Source organism: Accipiter gentilis, chromosome 17 (assembly GCF_929443795.1).
Source record: "Accipiter gentilis chromosome 17, bAccGen1.1, whole genome shotgun sequence".
Taxonomy (NCBI): domain Eukaryota; kingdom Metazoa; phylum Chordata; class Aves; order Accipitriformes; family Accipitridae; genus Astur; species Astur gentilis.
In genome coordinates, this window is record NC_064896.1 from 9,989,402 (window position 1) to 10,010,714 (window position 21,313).

The 21,313-nt window shown below is 39.8% G+C and overlaps 1 protein-coding gene across 1 annotated transcript in view; it reads left to right on the forward strand.

Moving 5' to 3' along the window:
* LRRC56 (leucine rich repeat containing 56) overlaps positions 1-21,313 on the forward strand; it is a 65,405-nt gene that overhangs the window by 22,788 nt on the left and 21,304 nt on the right. Inside the window, exon 4 of the mRNA XM_049819678.1 lies at positions 6,385-6,445. Within this exon, the coding sequence (XP_049675635.1) occupies positions 6,385-6,445 (61 nt within the window). The remainder of the gene's footprint in view (positions 1-6,384; positions 6,446-21,313) is intronic.

Sequence of the window (21,313 nt, forward strand, 5' to 3'; positions counted from 1 at the left end):
AAGGTAAATTACATCCGTTTATTTCAGAGATCATAATCCATTTAGTCATGTTCGTCCACTTGATAAGAAAATCTCATTATGCCATTTCTACGATGCTTGAAAGTGGTGCTCCCATTCCTATGCCATTTTACATTAGCTGTGATAAGCTAGCAAAATGTTTCACCTTTTTCACTCTGTACTTTCCTTTCTTTTCCATTACTGGAATAAATCCCTTTCTTTCTTCTCCTTGTAATTAGGCTTTTGCAACTTTTACAAAATACAGAGCACTATTCCCATGTTGCAAACAATTTCCATCTTGTTTATGTCCCACCGTCTGCACCAAGAGTTGGCTCTTGAGGGCTAGAAAAACCAGCAGCTGCAGATCCCCACTGCTTTTGAGAATAACAGAATATCAAGACCATCCTGAATTTCCTTCTGTCCTTCTGTCTTTTTTTTGAAAGTGCATTTCTGAATGTCCTCCCTGTGAATATCTCTTTGCAAATATCAGCAGGTGGCTAGGGCAGAAAGTCTGCCACTTAATGATGTTTCCAGTGCATGCAGGTTTTTTTCATATGACAGCTGATTTTTAGGCACATGGAGTAAGGCCTAAATTTTGAGTGGTATCGCAGGGCAGTTTGCACCTTCAATGTGAATGGTGTAAGCAAGACTGCTGTTGAAGGTGTCCAGGCTCATTGCATGCTCCTTGCTGGCTGCCTGCCCCTGAAAATGTGTGCTGCTGACCTGGTCTCTGGTCACAGGGGTGTGGATAAATAGCCTGAGGGAAGGAGTAGGGTAAGAACCAGACCAGCTGGAATGACAGAAGTTCCAGTGTGATAGAAGGAAAAGCTTTTCCACCATTAGGACAGTCAAGCGATAGGGGTATCCAAAGAGGTTTAGAGTCTCCATCCTTGGAGGTTTTCAAGACCCAGCTGGGTGAAGACCTGAGCACCCTGGTCTGATCTCAAAGACCTGGCTCTGAGCAGGAGGCTGGGCTGGAGACCACTGGCTGTCCTGTCCAGCCTGGACTGCTCTGCAATTTGGTGTTTCTGTTTGCATTCCAAACCTGGCTAATTAGCTTTCTTTATAGCCATATTAAATCACTTAACCTTGTTCTCACTGTATTCCTCAGTTGCAGAAGGTGGGTAAGAACATCCTTATTTTCAAGGAATTACTTGTTTGGATGATTAGTTTGCACTCAGTAAACAATATTGTTCTAACTTTTTATGTGTAAAGAAAAAATAGGCTGTACAAGCTCTTAAATGGCCTGGTAGAACAGTTGCAAGTTACTAGGCTGCACATAACTCTGGGTCACCTGGAACCTTGCAGCACTCGAACACCAAATTTACACCACAGTTTCCACTTGAGAAACGTTTCAATGTTTGCAGCCATACACAGACTGTAACACAAGCACTGAGGGCCTACATCTCCTTTAGCAAGATTTCCACAGTGATTTAAAACATGTTGTTTGAGTTTTTCTTAGGAGCATTCCACTTTGGGATGTGCTAAACTTTAAAGCACCATCCTGGTAACCTTTCCCAGTTTGTCAGGTCAGCCTCTACACAATGGCATGACATGGTGGGGAGGAACAGTTAGGTTTCTTAGGGACAGGGTGTGGGCTAAAACACAAAACGACTGATATTAAATTTTTTTTTCATGTGATCAGTTTTAAAATTGAGGAAAGGCTTCATGCCAGAGCTTGAATCTGAGTCTTAGCAGGGCTCAGGGTAATTGCTGTTTGTTTTTAGTGCACCTTACTGAGTAACAGGCGAAACACTGAACCGCCCTGGCAAGTCTTGTATCCAGCTCTGCAGATCTTGGATTTGACTTCTGTGCTCTTCATCTGCATGTAGGCTTCAGTTCATACTCCAACAGATGGACTATTTCCTTTTCATTAGCTTACCCTTTCGGTTTTGATTGCTGACAGATCTGGGACTGCATTCATGACTAGCTCATAGAAATCTCTGTCGAAAGTAATGGTGGGATAGAGTCATTTAAGACACTACATAGTTCTCTTATTTGTAAGTGATTTTAATAGCTACAAATCAAGTTACCCACAGTGCTGTTCGCTGGTACTTATTGAATTGTTCCCTGCTGGTGGCCAGGCTAAGTTGATTATGTGTCTGGAGACTGCTGCTTCCCTTGCACACATTTTATCAACGAAAAGCTCTGCTAAAGGTTGCGCTAAGAAGTAGGCACACGTTATTTTTCACATAGGGTCATCATCTCTCTTTTGTCTTCCTCTGTTTGTCAGTATTCCTCCTGCGAAGCCGGGAGATGTTTGTCGGCAGCCAGCGTCGCAGCAGCAGGTGCTTGCATGGTCAGGAAGCCAGTGTGGAGGCTGGAGGCGTGAGTCCGGCGTGCGCGTCCCTGCCCATGCTGGTCTGGGTTTAGCTGGTGCTGACAAGCCTGGCTGAGAAGGTGCCACAGCACCCGCTGCAGCAGGGCTTGCGCAGGCTCTCCGGGAGTCACAAGTACATACTGGGGCAGTGAGCTTACGTTAAACCCTGCACTGATTTGGGTTTTTTTATGAGATTCTCACCTCAGGTAGCTAGACTGCAGCTAGCTTGGGTTTGCCTGCAAGTGCTGCAGTCTTATCTCCAGTTGTGTTGTCCAATTCACCCCAGAAATGTGCAAAAAATGCACATTTAGAACACGCATGGAAATAACATCAAGGTGAAGTATCTTGATCAAACACAGCTTAAGTGAATTAAATAGCCTGTTTAATTTATGTATCAGGTTGCTCTTGCTAGAAGAGTGCAGCCTGTGTTCACGTGCCTGTTTCGTACTGTTGAATCAACAAAACACATAGGCTGCCTGATGCTGATGCAAGTATTTGTCAGTAATTTCGTTGTGTATGTTTTTCACTAGTCCATATTCCAGAAGGTATAAGAAGTCAAGCCATGATGATTTTTTGTTAACAATAGAAAAACAAGATATATGATGCTACCTAAAGAATACATCGTAATGTAAAGTGTTACAAGTGGTGTAGCTTGTAGAATATAATAAAACCAGCATCTTGCCGGTTTTCTCCTTACTCCTAGTCAGTTATCTAAATGTCACTTGCTGTACCAAGGTGGCTCAGAAAGACATCTGCATTGCTATCCTGCTTGTGAAATGCAGCACTTGAGGCAATGTTGTTGAGTGTGCATGTATCACTTTTATTCACCTACCTTACACTTTGATTTCTTTCTGCTCTTCATTTAGTTTTGTTCCACTGGAATAGTACAGTAATGTAGTTTAACACTAGTACATTGTTGGTGGTTAGTAATTTCAGAGCCATATAACAAAAAGGGTATTTAGTGAAAGGGAATCATAGGCAGATGAGGTAACATTGCTTGCCATTCTGAATTCTCAGCCTTGTACTGCGGTCATCAGCATTTTGCTGGACCATTCTTGTTTTTAAAAATCAAACTTATACAGTATGAAGGCAGTTTCAGGATGAGGAATATATTTTTTGTACTTTAAAAATTAATATTAGAAGTTAATATGGTTGATATTTTAAGAGTATTTTTCTGTTAATGTAAGAATAAATTGCATCTTTGCTCTCGGGAAAGATGCCATGAGGGTTAAAATGAAGAAAATAGAAGTATGTTGTTATATATGGATAGATCTCTTATTTTGTCCTCTTCATTTTACAATTTTCTCTTCTTAACTCAATCTTCCAATCTCTAATCTATATATAAAGAACTGGGACTATAAAAACCAGCAGAATCAAATGGGCAATGAATTCTTAGCACCAAAGAACAATTACACATTGATATAAAACTTAAAGGAGGGAAGAACCTGAATAATTGGAGAAATATATTGCAAAAGTCTTGTTGGCAGAATTTTGCACCACTGCACATAGTATACTTTTATTTCAGTCTAGTAAACAGCACATTAGAGCTTAACATTCTACAAGTTCCCAGGGGTAGATTGTGCCAAAATACAATAAAATGTCTGAGATGGAGGATCAGGTTACAATAATGAAATAACCAGATGTGAAAATTGTATCGTCAGCCTGTCACTCTGCCTCTTTGAATCCTTTAATAGTTGGGTTTTTTCCTGAATCAACCCTAAATGCATTCAGTGGAAAGCTTTTTCTTGAGCATGTCTCTCCATTTCTCTTGAGCTAGTCTTCTTGACTACTCATTCAAATCTTCTGCTTAATACTTCTGCTTAAAAGTATTTGCTTTGTAGTGCTTTGCCTTTGCTTGGTAACCCTTTAACCTCTCTGGCTGAATCTGTGGCAAGGCTGCTGTGCTGGGACTGCATGCTTCTTGTTCTTTCCTTTAACACTTTGGGGGAAGTAATTTCATCTCTCTGTGCCTCAGGTTTCTTATCAGAAACATGATAGCATTTTTTTTAAATCTAGATTTTGATTTTTTCTGTGGGGCTTTTCTTAGTGCATGGATTATACCTGAGGAAGTCTTTGCTCAGTAGCTAGTATGACTGCTGTGAATAATTAACACAGATCCTAGTATCTCCTCTGTCAAGACTCCAAATTATTTTGTTACCATACTTTATAAAACTTGTTTGATGTGAGAAAGTATGCACTGCAGGATGAGGATGGTGTGTTAGAATTTGTACTACATTTTTTATGGATTATGGAAAATTATTTAAAAATCAGGCTAAAAAATTGTACAATGTGTTTTGAATCTTTAATATTTTCTAAAGAGCTTTGCAAAGACATGATGTTAAATATTTGCAGTATAGCATGAAGATCAATATGTGTATTATAATTACTCCCGAATAGCATTAGATATAGATAATGCTTATACTGAAACATGATTTATTGAAATGTTTTTGCCATAAATGCTCCTGTTCTGTTTGGGGAAATAGGATGAACAACATGACCTCTTTTGTTTGCTTTTGAGGTCCCACTCCCTTTTTCTTTTTTTTTTTTTTTCTAGTTATTTTTGGTTTTTTCTTTCGATACTTTGCAAAGAGCTGGAATGATGTCCTTCTGGACACTGCTAAATTACTCTTGCCAGAGAGAGATTACTCAGAGGACTCATAAAAATATTTGCTGAGAACAGATTTCAATGTTTTAGCAATGATCCAGTTTGTCTAAAATTGTTATTACCTCTACATGGGTGCATGTTATACTGGAGGATGCTCACCAGCCATGGGTAAACTCTGCTAGTGGGAATGGGTAAAAGTTTGCTGTTGTCATTAGCAAATGTTTCCTGGGACTTGAGCTTATACCCAAATTATTCTGTAGCTTGGAGAAATTTGATCTATGATTTTGGTTCAGAGATATCTGTAGAACCAACCAAAAAGGCAAATGTCTCTTGGGAATACAAAAAAGCATTAATCAAAGTAATAACAACAGAATACTGAGGTTTTCATAGATATGAAACTTGTACAATTGAATAGTAAACAATGGATCACATCGAGAAAGTTAAAAAGAAAAGGCAATGCTTAGCAAAATGAAAGTAGCATTTTGGGGACCTCAACTATAAAAGATGGTGTTCTGATGTGGAAAATTATGCTTTTGTTGTTTGACTCAAAATTACATTTTGAAGAAATGTTACTTAGCTGTGTATCCCATAAGTTGATCACTACTTGCCGTTCAATAGGTGGAAAAAGATCTTTGGGGAGAGAAGCAAGAGCATCATGTAGATAGAAATCAGAGGTTGTTGAGGATTTCTTGGCTGGGCGAGGGCATGTGAGCAATCCAGCCGTTAGGTGGGAACGAAGCATAAGTTTACAAAGTGCTGGAGCAGACAAGGACGCTGTGCCCTTGTACGCTGGGAAGAAGGAAGATAAGAAGAGCCTGACAAGCAACTCCTGGATGTCGAAGAATGAGATAAGTAACTGCTGGACACCTCGTGAAGAAGCCTGCACAGCCAATAGAGGATAAGATAGTGTCGCGTGAAACGGGGTATTGTACCAATTAGAGTATTGTATAAGGCACATGCACAAGAGCATAAGGTATATAACTGTGCTAAAAGTTGTAGTAAATGGACTTCACTTGATCACATTGGTCTGTGTGTGATGTCCCCTGTGGATCCTCCGCAACAAGAGGTCATGGAATGCTATACTCTAAAGCATCCCTTACCTCTTCAGAGTACCACTCATTTAATAGTCAATAAGGGTTGAGCATCAGACCAAAGAAAATAGTCACCCATCAAGCCAGTTTCTGTTGTCTGTCTAGAAAGGTGCTCTATCAGAATTGTCAGAGAGGGGTTCCAAGAGCTGTAATTGGGTAGCTGTGCAGACAATAAGTATACGTTGCAAAAATGCAAAGGGTGAAATATTTTTGAGTGAGATAATCTCATTAATTTTCTTAGAAGAGGTCCAGCACAGATCTGGCAGAAACAGGTAAGAAATGCATGTAAAATTAGATGCTTCAACTTGTAATTATCAGAAGTTTCCTTTACTGCCAGGTCTGCAAAGCGATTCTTTATTCTGTTCCCATAGGTGCCTATCTACCTAATCTGAGAGAACTGAAGTTGAACAATAGCTTACTTGTGTCTGTGAGGTAAGAAATGAATGATAACTGAAACAAACATAAAGAATGACAGCCCTCGATTTTATTTAAGTGATAAAATCTTCATTTGTGCTGCTTTCATTTCTTCCATTTCCTTGTGCTGTGATAATGGATTAGGTCATGAATATATGCTCCTTAACCACATAAATTTGAGGACAGGACCTGAGCCGGAATAAATCAGTGTAGCTGCAATGGTGCCGATGAATTAGCCCCAGTCTGCTGCCAGGGAAGTTCCTGCCATGCTGAAATTCATGGAAATTTGTTGCAAATTTGAGAGGAGCTAGAAATTTGCCTCTTTATCCACGTCTAAGCGCTTGGATTTCTGAGTGTTTCAGCCTTTGGGCTTTTGTTGTGCACAGTAGCCTGTTCTATACTGGTCAGACCAGTTCCTCAGCTGATGAAAATCACTTCGGCTTTATTGAAGTCAATGAAGTTGGGTTTATGAGAGCTGCTGTGAAGACTGCATGTCCCTGGCTTGCTGAGGTCCATGAAAGCGTCACACATTTTCTTCCAAAGAACTGGGGAGTTGGCAGGTTGGGAAGATAGAAGTGAAAATCATCACAATGAGGAGGCAGAGCTGTCTTCTCTCTCCTGTGCTGATATCTGTATTACCCCTGCTAATTAATGCATAGTGGAAAAGTACGGTTCATATCAGTAAATGGCTATGTAAAGGCCATCTTTATGTTAAAGAGGACTGTCTCTGGCTTTGTACGGCTATCTGCTAAGTTTGAGGGGAAAAAAATTAGTGATTTTGCTGATTTTTCTTAAAGAGAACGTATTCCCTGATGAGAAGTGGCAATAAATTCTTCTTGGTCTCATGCATCGTCACTAAAGCAGCTAATGAACTTCAGTTGTCACACTTTGGTCTTATTTTCCCTTTTTCTGGTGATGAGATGAAGTATTTCCAGTCTAAATTTTTCTTCCACCAGTGCTGCAATTATTTTAATGGCAACCAACCACTGTCATAAGCATGAAATTGCTCCATTGTTGCAATGGAGGAGTAAGTAGTGGGTGAAAAAAATTATATTTTTGACAATTTCAAAAGGCATTTTATTATATTAAAAAGAAAGAAAAATTAAGCAGAGGGATTTTTTTGGTCAAAAATCAATATTCTCTTAAAACGTGTCAATGGTAAATGTTTTGACCAGTTCTGTTGGTATTGAATACAGGATGCAGTTCAGGAAAACTAAACTGTTATTTTATTTGACTTAGGGCTTTAGTAGGTTTTTGCACATCCCTTTGTATTCTGAGACTTCTGTGATGAAAACTTTTCATAAACCATTTTCTGTGACCTGACATCCCTGTGGTCCTTCATGCGGGTAACGTTTGCTCTCGAGTTTTGATTTGATCAACTATAACATAAATGTGTTTTGGCTTGAATATCAAGTCTAATATTGTGACACTTCCCAGGCACACAAACCCCAGGAGAAGCTAACTGCTCCTCCTTTAAATAAGCATACTTTCTGTGTGCCAGTTAAATGCAATTGTCAGGGAACAGGTAAACGAAGAAGAACAGTCTGTTAGCTCTCCTAGACCAGAACTCGGTCAGTGTAGTACAGCAGTAGCTTTCCTTTATTAATTCCCATTTTGACAATCTGTCATTGATAAACACAGATCACTTGAGGGCACAGCCCATGCAAGCACAGCCTGGGTACTTGAACTTTATTTTTGGATGTCTGCATCATGTCAATTTAATGCCCATTAAAGCAACGTTACTGTCGCGGCAGTAGTGATGTCTGTTGTAGCTAATGTAACATAGTTGCTTCTATTCTAGCTGGCTGTTGCCTTTTACTCAGAAATGTTTAAAAATCTTATTTCCAAATTAAACTTGCTGATGTTTGAATTCTGTCCAAAAAGTGACTATTTTGTTGTATTCAACCAAACCCTTGCAACTGAGGTTTTTGAGGAAGATAGAAGAAATGTTCTTCCACGTCACTAAAAGTAATTCCCACAGACTTTTTCAGCCATAAGGTCAGAATCGTTGTGGTTGTAATTTGAAAATGGGCAGCAGATAACAGGAAGTGTCTCATAAGGACAAACTGGAAGATTGGTTTGTTTACTGAAAAGAAGATAAGGACAGAAAAGCAAGCAAAAGATAGAGGGTGTTTAATATATACTTGGGATGTTAAAAGCAGACATTCTTTTCACGCTATATTATGTGAAAAAATGTATTATGGTGAATCATTACAAACAAAAGACTGTCAGGGTGTATGCATGAGTGGGTAATAAGATGGGAAACTTGCTTTTTGTCACTTTATTTTTGTTTCATTCTGTCTTGTGGGGTAGAATTTACTAATTATTTTAAAATGAAATGGAATTAAAACATCTTTTTTCAGTTTGAAAACGGGGGAAGAATTCTTTTGATAGTAAACTGTGTATAGGGAGATGTCAAAATAAGGATTTATGATCCTGACTCTAGTTACTGATATTTTTGAAATGTTTACTCCTGTCAACCTCATGTAGGAACTTAAGTTGTGAGGATGCTGAGGTGTGTGTTGCCATTTGCCGTTCGATAGAAATCAGAGGAGGGATGTTCTGGGAGTGAGGAATCAATTGTGTATTACAATTTTCTATAGGAGAGCAAGGCTTGCTAGGTCAGTGAGTTTGGATATTAGCTTTTCCTGGTAGTTCCTGAAGGATTTCTGATTCCTTTGATGGGGTGTGTGGTTGAGCTACTTTAGTTGTAAACTCATGGTCCCTCCCCAACCCTCCTAAACCTTACTTTTGAATACTTGAAACTTTGAAAGGCTATATGTAAGTGCAGGATGATATTATCAACTATTTAATTTAATCCATAAGGAAAATACATCCAAGCGTATTTGCAGATAATCCATCTTGGCAGTTGAAAGGGAATTTCTTTTTTGGCTGTTTCTGGGTTTTAGTTTTCTACTGGCCCTTTGCTAAAGGGGAACAGCTCTGGAAAATCCAGTGTACTGTGAAAAGAAATTAGTTCAGATCATCGTTAATTTTCTAAATCGCACCAATTTTATGAGCCCCTTGTTTGGTGACCTTTGCCCATCTGCTAGCAGCTAAGAAATTCTAGATTTATAAACTGATAATTGAGGATGAAATGTGGAGCCTATTCTGAAGAGTGCCTGTTAAAAACTGCCTTTTTTTTTTTTGTGATGACACACGATCCTCATCTTTGTAATGTTTCCAGTAAAAGAACTATATTTCAAGGCCAATGAATTACTACTTCTGCTTTGGCATGTAGCCTATATATTTTTTTATCAGATTGCTTTTATTCTCAATTCAGGAATGAATGAAAAGTTCTGTTTAAAAATGTTGCATAGATATCTTTAAGAAAGGGCTTTTAAATCAGATAGGGGAATCTCAGGAACTGGTTCCCATAAGTTTATAGCAGAAGCTGTTTCACCAGCTGAAGTTCATTTCCTCCCATTCAGCCCTATGTATTGTAGCCAGCAGAAGACTGGTCTGCTCCCAGGGCTACATAAGCAACTGGTTGTAACAGAGAGAGGTTATTATATTTGAAGTGAGATGAAATGCAGAGACTGCAGAATGATGGGACAAAAGTAAGTATGAGAGATATAGGAAAAAAGGAAAACAGATTTCCTTCATCCAGATAGTTAACATTTCTTTGCTGCAGTCTGCATTGCATGCAGTTCTCAAATTGCTCTTGCCCTATTGCAGAAGAGTCCCCCAGAACAAGAGGACAGTAATTCTGGTCCATTTGGGTCAGTAAAGTCATCATGGGAGAGTGGAAATGAGACAGTTTTCCTGAAGGTTCAAATGAGCAAGGTGCAGAGTATGTTGAAATTCAACAATTCTCATGCTTTTATGAGTCTTAGGATAGATTTTTTTTAAATTATTTTTTTTTAACACCAGCTCCTGGGGACAAGACTGGCTACACAGGAATCTCTGTGTTCACTTTTTGAAAATTTCCAAGCCCTCTTGACTGTGAAAAAATAACTCAAAATGTGAGCCAAGTGATTTGAGTAAGGCTTTTACTGATCATTTCATGACTTTAAGAAACCAGAACCAAACTAATTCTTTCTTAATTGAGGGCAAGGGCTTTAAACCAAAGTTTCAAAATATTTTTGAGACCTGAATCAGGATCTTTCCTGATCTGAACTTAGCAGTATTACTCCTTGGTAGTTATCCAAAAAAGAGTTTAAGCAAATGATCACCTCTTAAAGTCACAAGAAGTCTGACTTCAGTGGAACTGCTTGCAAACTGAGAATTTAACATTAGTCCAAGTGCTTTGCTGGATCTAGACCAAGTTACACCATCTTGTTTAAGACTGAGCCGTGACACTGATCAGCCCAAAATTTGATGTATTGCTGATAGTGTGTTTGTGGGCACCCACTATTTGCTGGATAGTTTTCTCTCAAACAGAAAAAAATTAGGGGCATCATTCCCCTAAATTTCTTTTTTCCTTGTAATTTTTACTTACTCTTTTCCTTGCTATTTTTTTTCCTTCAGTTTGCTTTTTCTTCTGCCTGTCATTTCTAATTTTTTGCAATTACTGGATTATTACATTTGATGCATGTAACATAGGTACTACATGTAAGTGCAATGAGTTCTGTGCAACAGGGATCAGCGTTGCTTTTATGGTAGATAAAATCCCCAAATATTTTCTAAAATCAATTCAGTTTGTTTGCATTAAAGATGCAAATGTTTGTCAACAGATTATTTGTTTGTATTACAGTAGTTGCCTACAGGGTTTAATGAGGGATCAGGGTGTTCTTGCTCTAGATTGTACTTACACATGCAGTCAGAGAACCACTGCTCTTTTTTGGTTGGAGTGAATCTCTTCAGGTCCGTATTTTAGTGCCCAGAGCATCACTGTTTACTTTAACAGTTGCTTTTCTGAATGGGAAAAGCATTTAATTTCAAATGCAAGCTAGTTTCTTTAGGAAGTGTTTCTGTTGTTTCTTTTGTGTAGCCAGTCTGAAAGTCCTTCAGTGGTTAAGGTTGCTATGAAGTCTATCTTAAGAACATGTTCTTTGAGGACTTTGGGTGCTTGCCAGGAGCTAGGAAAGCATTTGAGTTAAATCTTAATCTCTGTATTAATGAGTCTTCTCTGTATCAATGCTTGCAGATCCCTGGCAATATTGCAAACCTTGGCAAAATTGCTGTGACCTCAGGTTTTATTTAGCATTGACAGTTTTAAGGACATTCATATTGTTGATAAAAGTTAATGATTTGGGGACAGAAATATAGCTGCTTTCAGTTGAGCAGATTATTTTCAGTAAAGTATGATCAGCCTGTCTGCATTAGGCCCTAGGGAAATCTGATTGCTTTGACCATTTATCTGTTCTGGGTAGACTTCTCTGAGATGCCTAGCTCTCCCTTGACTAGGAAGGTAATGTAATGCTTCTATCTTTTCTTGGTTTAATTTTATGAGGTCAGGTGCCCAAAGTAGAGAGTGTGAATGTCTTTATGACCTTAGATATCAGGGAGTCTGAGGGGCTGATTCACCAGCAAGTGGAGCCGAACTTGTTTTCTGCACAAATGCACTGTTGTGGTTCTGGAGCTCAGGCTCCATTCTGCAGCAAGCACGGAGGACATCAAAACAAGTTCATAGCCTTGCAGTGTCTTTCCATGGTTCTTGCCTTCAGCACTATGTTTTATGCAGCCTTCTCTAGCTGAAGTTCCACCTGCTAGCTATTTCAGGCTCTCAGGTACAGAGCGTACCTGTAAGGAACAGGGTTATGAGGCAAGTCCTACCATTGCAGCTCCAAGTTTAAAGGTCTCCTGGTTATAACAGGGTCAGTGTGGAGGGTCTAGTGCATTCATCTCATCTTAGACTGGGCAGAGAGAATCTGCTCTCATTGTCACCTGAGCAGTTCCATGGAGGTAGATTTCTTCACCCCAGGGCACCGCTATCATGTTTCTGTTTTGTGATCCAAGCTGCAGTACAATACAGGGCATGAAAACCATAAGAGATCATCAGAGACCACAACACTTTTTGCAGCATGAACGTGGCTAGTGAAATAGCAAAGTAAATAAATAATAGATAATGCGTGCAGCAAGTCCGCCAGTAGACACCTGCAAGGTAAGGTAAGCCCATCATTTAATAAATAATTGTGCTCCTTCTCTGCCCACCATCTGAATAGACACACCACTTTGAGTATATTTGGTAAAAAGTGCCCTTTCCTTTCAGGGTGTTTTCTCATGCCATGCACCCATCTTCTTCTCACCATCAGCTTCTCTTTACTGCTGCCTCAGCCACTACCTTGCTAACGTAGCTCTGTTGAACATTTGAGCAGTAAATACCTCTGCTGGAGCCTGGGCTTGTTGACATGAAGCCCTCAAACCTTTTCTATGTATGATTTTCTCTGGGGTCCGGCTTCATTTGGCATTGTCCAGCCAGGAGCTGCAGCTCATCTCGAAGCAAGCACTCCCTAGGTGCAAATGTGCTGACAGTACAGTGTGTTCCAGGAGGTCAGGGGACTAGAGTGGAGATGGTGGACACTTCTCAGCTTTTCCCTTCTTGTGAGAAGGTCTGAGGATAGAGGTGTCCTGCATTCTTTCTCTGGTGTTTGAGGGTAGACTGTTTGGTCCCATGGGAAGAATTCAGCCCTTCCTCCTTGAAGGTCAGTGAGCAGAAACAAGTACATGCATCCATACCTGCAAAACCACATGTCTGGCTCACAGTCTGTACACCATTTCTCCTTTTCTTTCCTTCATCAAGAAAGCACATAGATAAAAGCTTTTGTCGTTTCCAAAGGGAACCTCTGAAAATCTATATTAATCAGTGTTGTGGTCTTACAAATACTGTTAGCTTACAAGTAGTAATTACTTAAGATGCACCAATTGCTTTTAGTGAATGAAGAACCTTTTAGTAGTCCACAAGCTCACCTGATTCCAGTCTCTGGGATTACAGGGGCAGCTTTACTCTTTGAACCAACTGGAGATAGCAATGGCGATGACTAGAGGCTTTGTGGCCGACTACGCTTTGGCTAGACTAGGCTGTGGCAAGACTAGGCTTTGTGGCTGAGCTGCTGGACCAGGACTTCAAAAATATGACTCAGTTCCTGGGTTAGCTGTTGTTTCTACAGCATCCTGGGTTAGCTGTAGAAATTCACCGTATTTTCAATCTCAGTTGTTTATATATTACTCTGGGGCAGACACAGTCTTTTGAAAGAGTTGTGTACAAGGCTTTGCCTAATGAGATCATGATCTCACTTACATGCTCTGGATAGCAACTATAATATGATAAATAAAAATGTTGGTAATAACTAGCTGATTTCTGCTAGCAAATAAGTGCTTACATGCCTGGCTATTAGGGTTTGCAGCTGCTCTGTTTCAGCTGCCAATGTCAGGGGTCACTTATAAAAATTTACACCTTAATGTTCATTTTAGTGATGAGAAAGAATGGTTATAATCATTGTCTGAGAAAACTCAAAGAACTGGGTTGGGAAGCAGTAGTAATTAGCCCATTGCCAGTGGAGCTATCCAGCTGTGGAAGAGTCGTCTTCATGGAAATAGGTAGGAAAATAATCTTAGATTTAGTTTAATGGGTTTGTAGGTTGTTTTGATTCTCTCCTACAAAAGAGTTGCTTGTCTGCATCTTGTTTGGTTTTTTTTTATTGAAAATAATTGTATTCAGTGGGAAATTATGTTCTTGGAATGCAAGGTAAGTGCTGATTTTAAAACTGGGAGGGAGTCAGATTGGAGGGGAAATTAAGCCATGTGGTTGTATTCATCAGTTGGTAACTGCCAAGCAATATGAATAAACAATGAAGAAATAAATAGAATTTCAGTGTACAATCAGTTTTTATAATCTAATTTCTATAAATTATTCTCCATGCAGGAGTTGATTTAGTTGTTCTTATTTTCTGTGGACTCATTACTGCACACAAAGGACCTGTTGCTATTTTTCCCCTAAAATACATGCACAATTCTTCTTCTCTAGATTGGTTTCTGATTTGCTGTTTGGCAAAGTTTTACCCATCTATCCTGAGATCTTTACAGGGTGCTTCAAGTCTCTCAGGGGTAGATCAATACCTGCAAAAATAAATACAGAAATGCCTTTGTGTTTTAGGAGGTGAAGTTTGCCATTCCATCAGCAGGTATAATGCGAGCACATTCTTCACCTTTTGCCTTAAGCTGCGCTGTGTGTTCTTCTCATGGAGGTGAGAACCTGAACACAAAGGTTTAGTCATGAAACCCATCACCCACTTTTGGTAACAGAAGTTTTATGAAGGTTTGCATGTTTGTAAGACTGTTTGTGGCATCTCCTGGTTTGAACTTCATCAGCCTCACAGTCCTACCACTGCACTTTCTACTGCTTCATCTCACCATAGGCAAGAACTTGCAGAGGTTTGGTTTACTCTGTTTATTGTGGTTTAGTTTATCTTGCCCTTATTTATAATTATAGTAATTATGCCTATTAAGGTCCCACTTTTTTTTTTTTAAGTTCTTGCTCTCAGCATCCCAAGGTAAATCCAGTTTTTAAAAGTAACATTTGTTCCATAGGAACTTAAAGAAAAAAAAGGTTTTATTGCCACATGTTAAATTTTGACCCTAGAAACAGTAAGAATCGGTAGCATAAATTTTATCCTTTATAAAAGATACACATTAAAATATGGTTGTTAAATCATACTGGAAGATTTTTAAAATATTTGAAAATCTGTTTGTTTGTATAATGAGTCTTATTTTGTCACTCTTATGTGTTTAAACAATACAGCCACCATTGTCAAAAGGACCTTTGTACTGGTTTCAGCTGGGGTAGAGTTAATTTTCTTTCTATTAGCTGGTACGGTGTTATGTTTTAGATTTAGTATGAGAATAATGTTGATAACACACTGATGTTTTCAGTTGCTGCTAAGTAGTGTTTGTACTAAGCCAAGGATTTTTCAGCTTCTCATGCCCAGCCAGCAAGAAGGCTGGAGGGGCACAGGAGTTGGAAGGGGACACAGCCAGGGCAGCTGACCCAAGCTGGCCAAAGGGATATTCCATACCATGCAATGTCATGCCCAGTATATAAACTGGGGGGAGTTGGCCTGGACTGGGGACATGTTGCTGCTGAGGGACTAACTGGGCACTGGTTGGTGAGTGGTGAGCAATTGCATTGTGCATCACTTATTTTGTATATTCCAATTCTTTTATTACTATTGTCATTTTATTATTCTCATCATTATTATTTTCTTCCTTTCTGACCTATTAAACTGTCTTTATCTCAACCCACAAATTTTACTTTTTTCCTGATTCTCTCCCCCATCCTGCTGGGTGGAGGGGAGTGAGTGAGCAGCTGCGTCATGCTTAGTTGCCGGCTGGGATTAAACCACAACTTTCTGTAAGGTTCATCTATGTAAATAAGCAAATTCTGTATATTTTGAGTATTTGCTCTAATCTGCAATATGCAATGATTATTCCTGCTACTTTAAGGTAAAAGTGCAGTTTTTTCTGAGTGGATTGTTGGGGCTTTTTTTCAAGAATCTCATTATTTTTTATTAAATAGTTTAAGTTAACTGGTATTTACTTTTAAACTCAGAGGGAGTTGTCTCTCTCTACCTTATACGCTCGTTAATATTAAATACCACTCGTAGCCATCTTCACTGAGGTTTTTTCCTTTTTGCATTCCCAAGCTAACTTAATGGTACAGAAGAAACATTAGTCTCAACAGTTTGAAAGAAAACTGAATATCTATATACTTGTGTCTTGTGAAATAGTTATTCCATTTCCTACCATCTGTACTTAACACTGATACCAGATTGTTTGTACAATGTGTTTGAGTTAGCTCATGTAAAAATTGATAGGTATGTCAATTTGGAAACCTTTATTTTTGCTGGAGAGATACAGAAAGCCACTGAAATTCATGGTGTGAGTGTCCACTTTTGAATAATGTGGCAGGTAGTGGGTTACATGACTCTTCTGCAGCTGTTGCGGGGAATATTTTCCCTTACTTCACAGCCAACAGCTAGCCTCTCAAGTTAATAGAATTGCTTTTCTCAAGATCAGTATAGAACATAGCCAATGAAGGTTTTTATCCCAACTCATCAGCTTGTTGAAAGTCTACACGGTATGTATTTCTCTTGCACAAAGACTGTGTACCATTTTGGTGAGCTTGTTGGTAGTCTGTAAAGGAACCATTGCAAATTAGTCTATAAAGGAACTGTTACTTGTGGGTGGTAACTACCATTGCCTCCAAAGCTAGGTCAAGATGGGTGGGAGAATTTTGTGTGAGCTCCTCTGAAATTGTTTATTTGAGACTTGCGTTGGTGAGAGGGCGCTGTGGAGCTAGAACAATTAGTCTGCTCACGTCTGATGAAGTCTCTCCATTGATCAGTAGAGCTGATCAGCGACATCTCTGGCAGCTGAGAGCCCTTGTGAGGGTTTGCACTTCTGCAGTAATGCTCATCTCCATGACTGAGGACACATTACAACATCTACTGCTAAATCCTCTCGGAGTGGGAATTTGATTGAAAGAACTCAAGGATGGGGTGTGGAATTTGCTATTACATCCAGTTAGCACACCTGCACCAGATTTGGGATGTCTGTTGGTGTACTGTGAAATAAATGCTGAGGTTCTGTCTTGTAGTAACACCCTCAGTATGGAAATCTATAAGGTCTCATCTGCCTCAGTAGTCAGGTTGATGGGCTCTGAGGTCCCCAAGCTTCTCTTCTGCATTTCGTTTGCTTCTTGTAAAAGAACATCTGGAGGCCAGTACAAGCAGAGAAAGTCTCCCTTGAAGCTATTGTTTAAGGAAAAAGTCTTGACTCGGGACATATGGAGACAAATCTATCATGCCAAATCTGAGGTCAACATTAGAGGCTGAGAGAGAAGAGAAATTTGGAGGAAGTCAACTGGCATTTGCCAGCCATTCACACGCCCAAGTTGTACCTGTATCTGTTCCTTGCAAGCTTCTGTATTTTTTCTGTTTTCTTACTGATTATATGCACAGATAAAAGAAGAAAGGAAGGAAAAGGTACAGAGAAGAAATGACCATCAGCCACAGGAGAAAATCATTAGTGTCATACAAATATGCCAGATCTAAAGAATCTCAAGAACCTGCATTCCAGCAACTGTACATTCAGACTAAATCACTTTAAATTACATTTTCCTTCTAGGTTTTCATATCAACCCATTTTTGTAGTATGTCAAGTATTTTTTTCCAGTGGAAACTCTATAGCCATTACCATGACAAAAGTTGAATAACAACTCACAGCTGATCCAATTCTTTAGTTCTGTGTGGTCAATTAATCTAAAATTCCAGTTTTTCTGGTGCTCAGAAAAAGGGGCTTGGGGGGCTTTTTTTGTGGTATGTGTCGTAACACCATTGAATCTGTCAGCTGATTTGGGTCTTTTACAGAATATTCCTTCTGCTTACCCTGCAGTATTAAAAGTTTCAAGGGTTGGTTTTGAAGGATGAGATCTATATTAAATGAAAGTTGCAGTATATCTGTCTTAACTCTGTCAAAGCTCAGACCTGGAACATACTATGAAACAGGCACACAACATGTGGGAGACTTAAAAGTTATTCATGCAGGAAATTTTAAAGTGCTGTGGGATTCATTTCTTCAATGTAACTAACTCATTCTGTAACCACTGTTTCATTATCCTTTATTTTTTCTATATGTAAACTTTCAACAATGAGAATGAACGATTGCCAAAACTATAGAAACTGTCAGTAGCTCTGGGGCTAAATGGAGGGGCAATGGATACGTGGGTGTGAGAGTTTTATTTACTGTGTGTCTCAATTTTATCCTATTTGAAAATTCACTTGCTCTTGTGGAAGATGTAATGCACCCAGTGAGATGCAGCATGGCGTGTTGGGTTTTGACAGCATCTCTGGGGCGCAGCTACATGCAGAGGGTGGGAGCTGGAGTAGGGTAGAAAAAAAAAATCAAGGGCCAGTCTTGGCCCACAGAAGTGCACTGTGGCAACCCCTATTCCTTTCAGATTGTGGGAGCTGAGTTAAAGCAACTGATCTTTCATTGTTAAAACACTAACAGTAACTAAGCTGACAAGCAGTTTTAATGATCAAAAGGAAATTAACACAAAATTGCATTATCCTTCCCACACAGGCTGTATATTCATGTGTTAGGGAATTGCTGTTCCTGACTCTGAGTACATCAATGTTGATCAAACCCATTATTCTGCTCTAGGTTTTTTTGACAGTAACTAAAAATGAGAGCACTTGAAACTGAAGCTGCATTTCATGTGTATTAACTTTAACAGAAGTAAGTGGCTGGGTTAACTTAAGCACGATTATGACTAGTTACAGAAGCGTGTGTATCAGCACTCAATTTCGTTTACAAATACCTCTCTCCTCTTGGTCTCAGCAAAGCATTTTTAGTTTAAATGAGGTATAATCTGACATGGAAAATAAAGTGCTTGCAAGTAGCATAGCACTTAGTGTAATATTGCAGTTGCTACAGCGAGTTCAACGAGGCAATGAGAAGCAGCAATGATGAGTGAAAATGTTGTAAGTCAGGAATGGCCCAGAGATGTATCTTGTCAGGGTTGGCTTCTTCCTCTGTTGTCATCTTCTGTCTCCAGATGCCATCCTCGCCTGCTAGCACCAGATGTTGGCCGTGCTGAACGTAGGGGGATGTTTGGCACTGGTGGTAGTAGTGGAACAAGGATTTTTATGTGGTTACTCTGGTTGAAGCATTGGTAACAGATGTGTCCACAGCATAGCTCAAGTACTCTACCAGGGCCACTGGCGTGGTCTCTGGTTCCAGTCCTGGACAACAACCAAACTGCCTTGAACGGTTCGTGATTTTGACTGCTGTAGCCAGGTAGTCTCCTGTCCTTGCTTTCAGGCTTTTGCTTTAGAGAAAGTGCTGGCCAAAAGCACGTGGCTCCTTGATAATTGCATTTCGCTTTAGCAAGCCCATGAAAGCTGCAGCAGCTGCCTCTCACTTTGGCGTGACGAAGCTGAGAAGGCAGAGTCGCAGGCTGGACAAAATGTGAAACCCTGAATGCTCTCCCTGATTCACCCCTTGTGCAGCACTGGAGGAGTTGCATTTCCTCCTCAGAGATCCATTGTGCTGTCAGCGAAGAGTGTGGGAGAGATCCACAGGTAAAAAAAGCAATATGCCAGACCTTTCCCCCTTTCCAAACTTGAAACTTCAAACAAAAGCAACAAACCAACCAAAAAAAACCCCAACCCTGGAATGAAATAGTGAAATCCTTTTGTTGGGAGAAATATTGCCAGTGGCATCAGCACTGCAGCCCATTTGGAAAACAGCCTCTAATTCATGTGAAGGTTGCCTCAAAAAGATGGGTCAACAGAGACACCCTACTGCAAAGACCTTTGGCAACAATAACTTTTCATTCATATAGAAATTCTTCGTTTGCATGTAAAAGGGAGTTATGAAAACAGAATTTCATAGATGCGGTTGTTATTTAGAAAGACCTTTGGTAGATGCATGCTTTCTGTTCGCCCTAAAACACGCTTGCCGCCTTCTGATGTGTTTAAGCTTATGAGTTGAGAATTGCCTAGCAAGGTCTCTTTTTGCTTAGAAGTCTCCAACAACATGTCTCAACAGGGTTAGGAACCCTTACTGTGAAAAAGCTGCACAGTTCAGAAGGAAGAATGAGGCCAGAATATTAGGTGCTACATTTCCATGGCATTTCAGCCTAAAAGTGGGCTTCTGGCAGTAACAGATGGGGCACGATCCTTGTTATCTTACATCTTGGGCAGTGGTTCACACTTGTGCAAGGGAGCATAAGATGCTGAAGGCAACCTGCATGCCATGGCTGTGTGAGGTGCAAGACACAGGAGACCCAACCTGACGGTTTTCAGCATATTACTACTTGAATTTGGAAGAGTAAGTGCAAAACCAACCAAGGCTGCAATACTACAAAGCGAGCCAGGTCTTCACATTCATATGACATTTGTTTGACTGCAAAAGGACACTACGAGGACATAAGGACGTGGCCTCAGCACTGCTTGCAGAGTTGCGGGCTGTGTTGTGGATTTGATCAAGTACGAGCAACACATGCGTACAATCAGTTTTACAATTTTGAATACTTTACAGCTATTTGAGAGTACAATGAAACTATTATGTAAGCTTCCTAATAGAACATATGTTACTGATTTAAATAACATTCAGGCTTTAAAAGTTTTTGCTTCTGATGTCAGAATTGTCTGTACAACCAAACCATTGTGTGCTGACATATGGACCGGATCAGTGTTATCACAGTGCAGCTTGATAAATTCAACTTGATTTCTGTAGATTAGAGATGAGATTATTTTTTTTTTCCTTTGTTTTGTAAGGCTGTGGCTTGGTCATTCTTTTAGTATCTAAATATCTCTGATTACCAGTGCATTCATTTTCGGAGAGACCTTTAAAAATAAATAATATCCGCATCAATGGCTATTTTAGATGTATTGCTACTGAAGATTTATCCAACAGATGCATGTGTGCTTTGAGATCCTGCTTGCAGGTTCAGTGGAGTTAGTGTTTTATTTCTAGGTGAATGATTCGAAACCAGCTTCCAGTTTGCAAGCTGATGAATGTGTTCAGAATTGTGCTGTTGTAAGTGTTTACTGGGTAGCTTGAGCTCAGTGGAGCTATTCAGGATTTATTGTGGTGAAACCAAGAGCAGGATTTGGCTCTCTAGGTCTGGTCTGTGTCCAGTAAAATTTTGGCTGGAGTGAATCAATCCCTGAAGAACAAGGATGTTGGATTAATGGAAGAACACATTATTTCTCAAACTTGTTATTAGGTGTTGTAAGCCAAACTGTTCCTTGCCCCTGTGCTCTCCCCCCAGTCTGAGGAAGTGATGACAAGATGGGAGCATCAAATTTCATGGGAAAAAATCCGAAATGGTTATGCACAAGGGGGGGAAAGTGTTGCCAAGACCCTCACAGACACACAGAGCTGTTTGAGGGGTTCCCATCCCTGCAGCAGTATCTGGAGATAGTTGGAATCCAG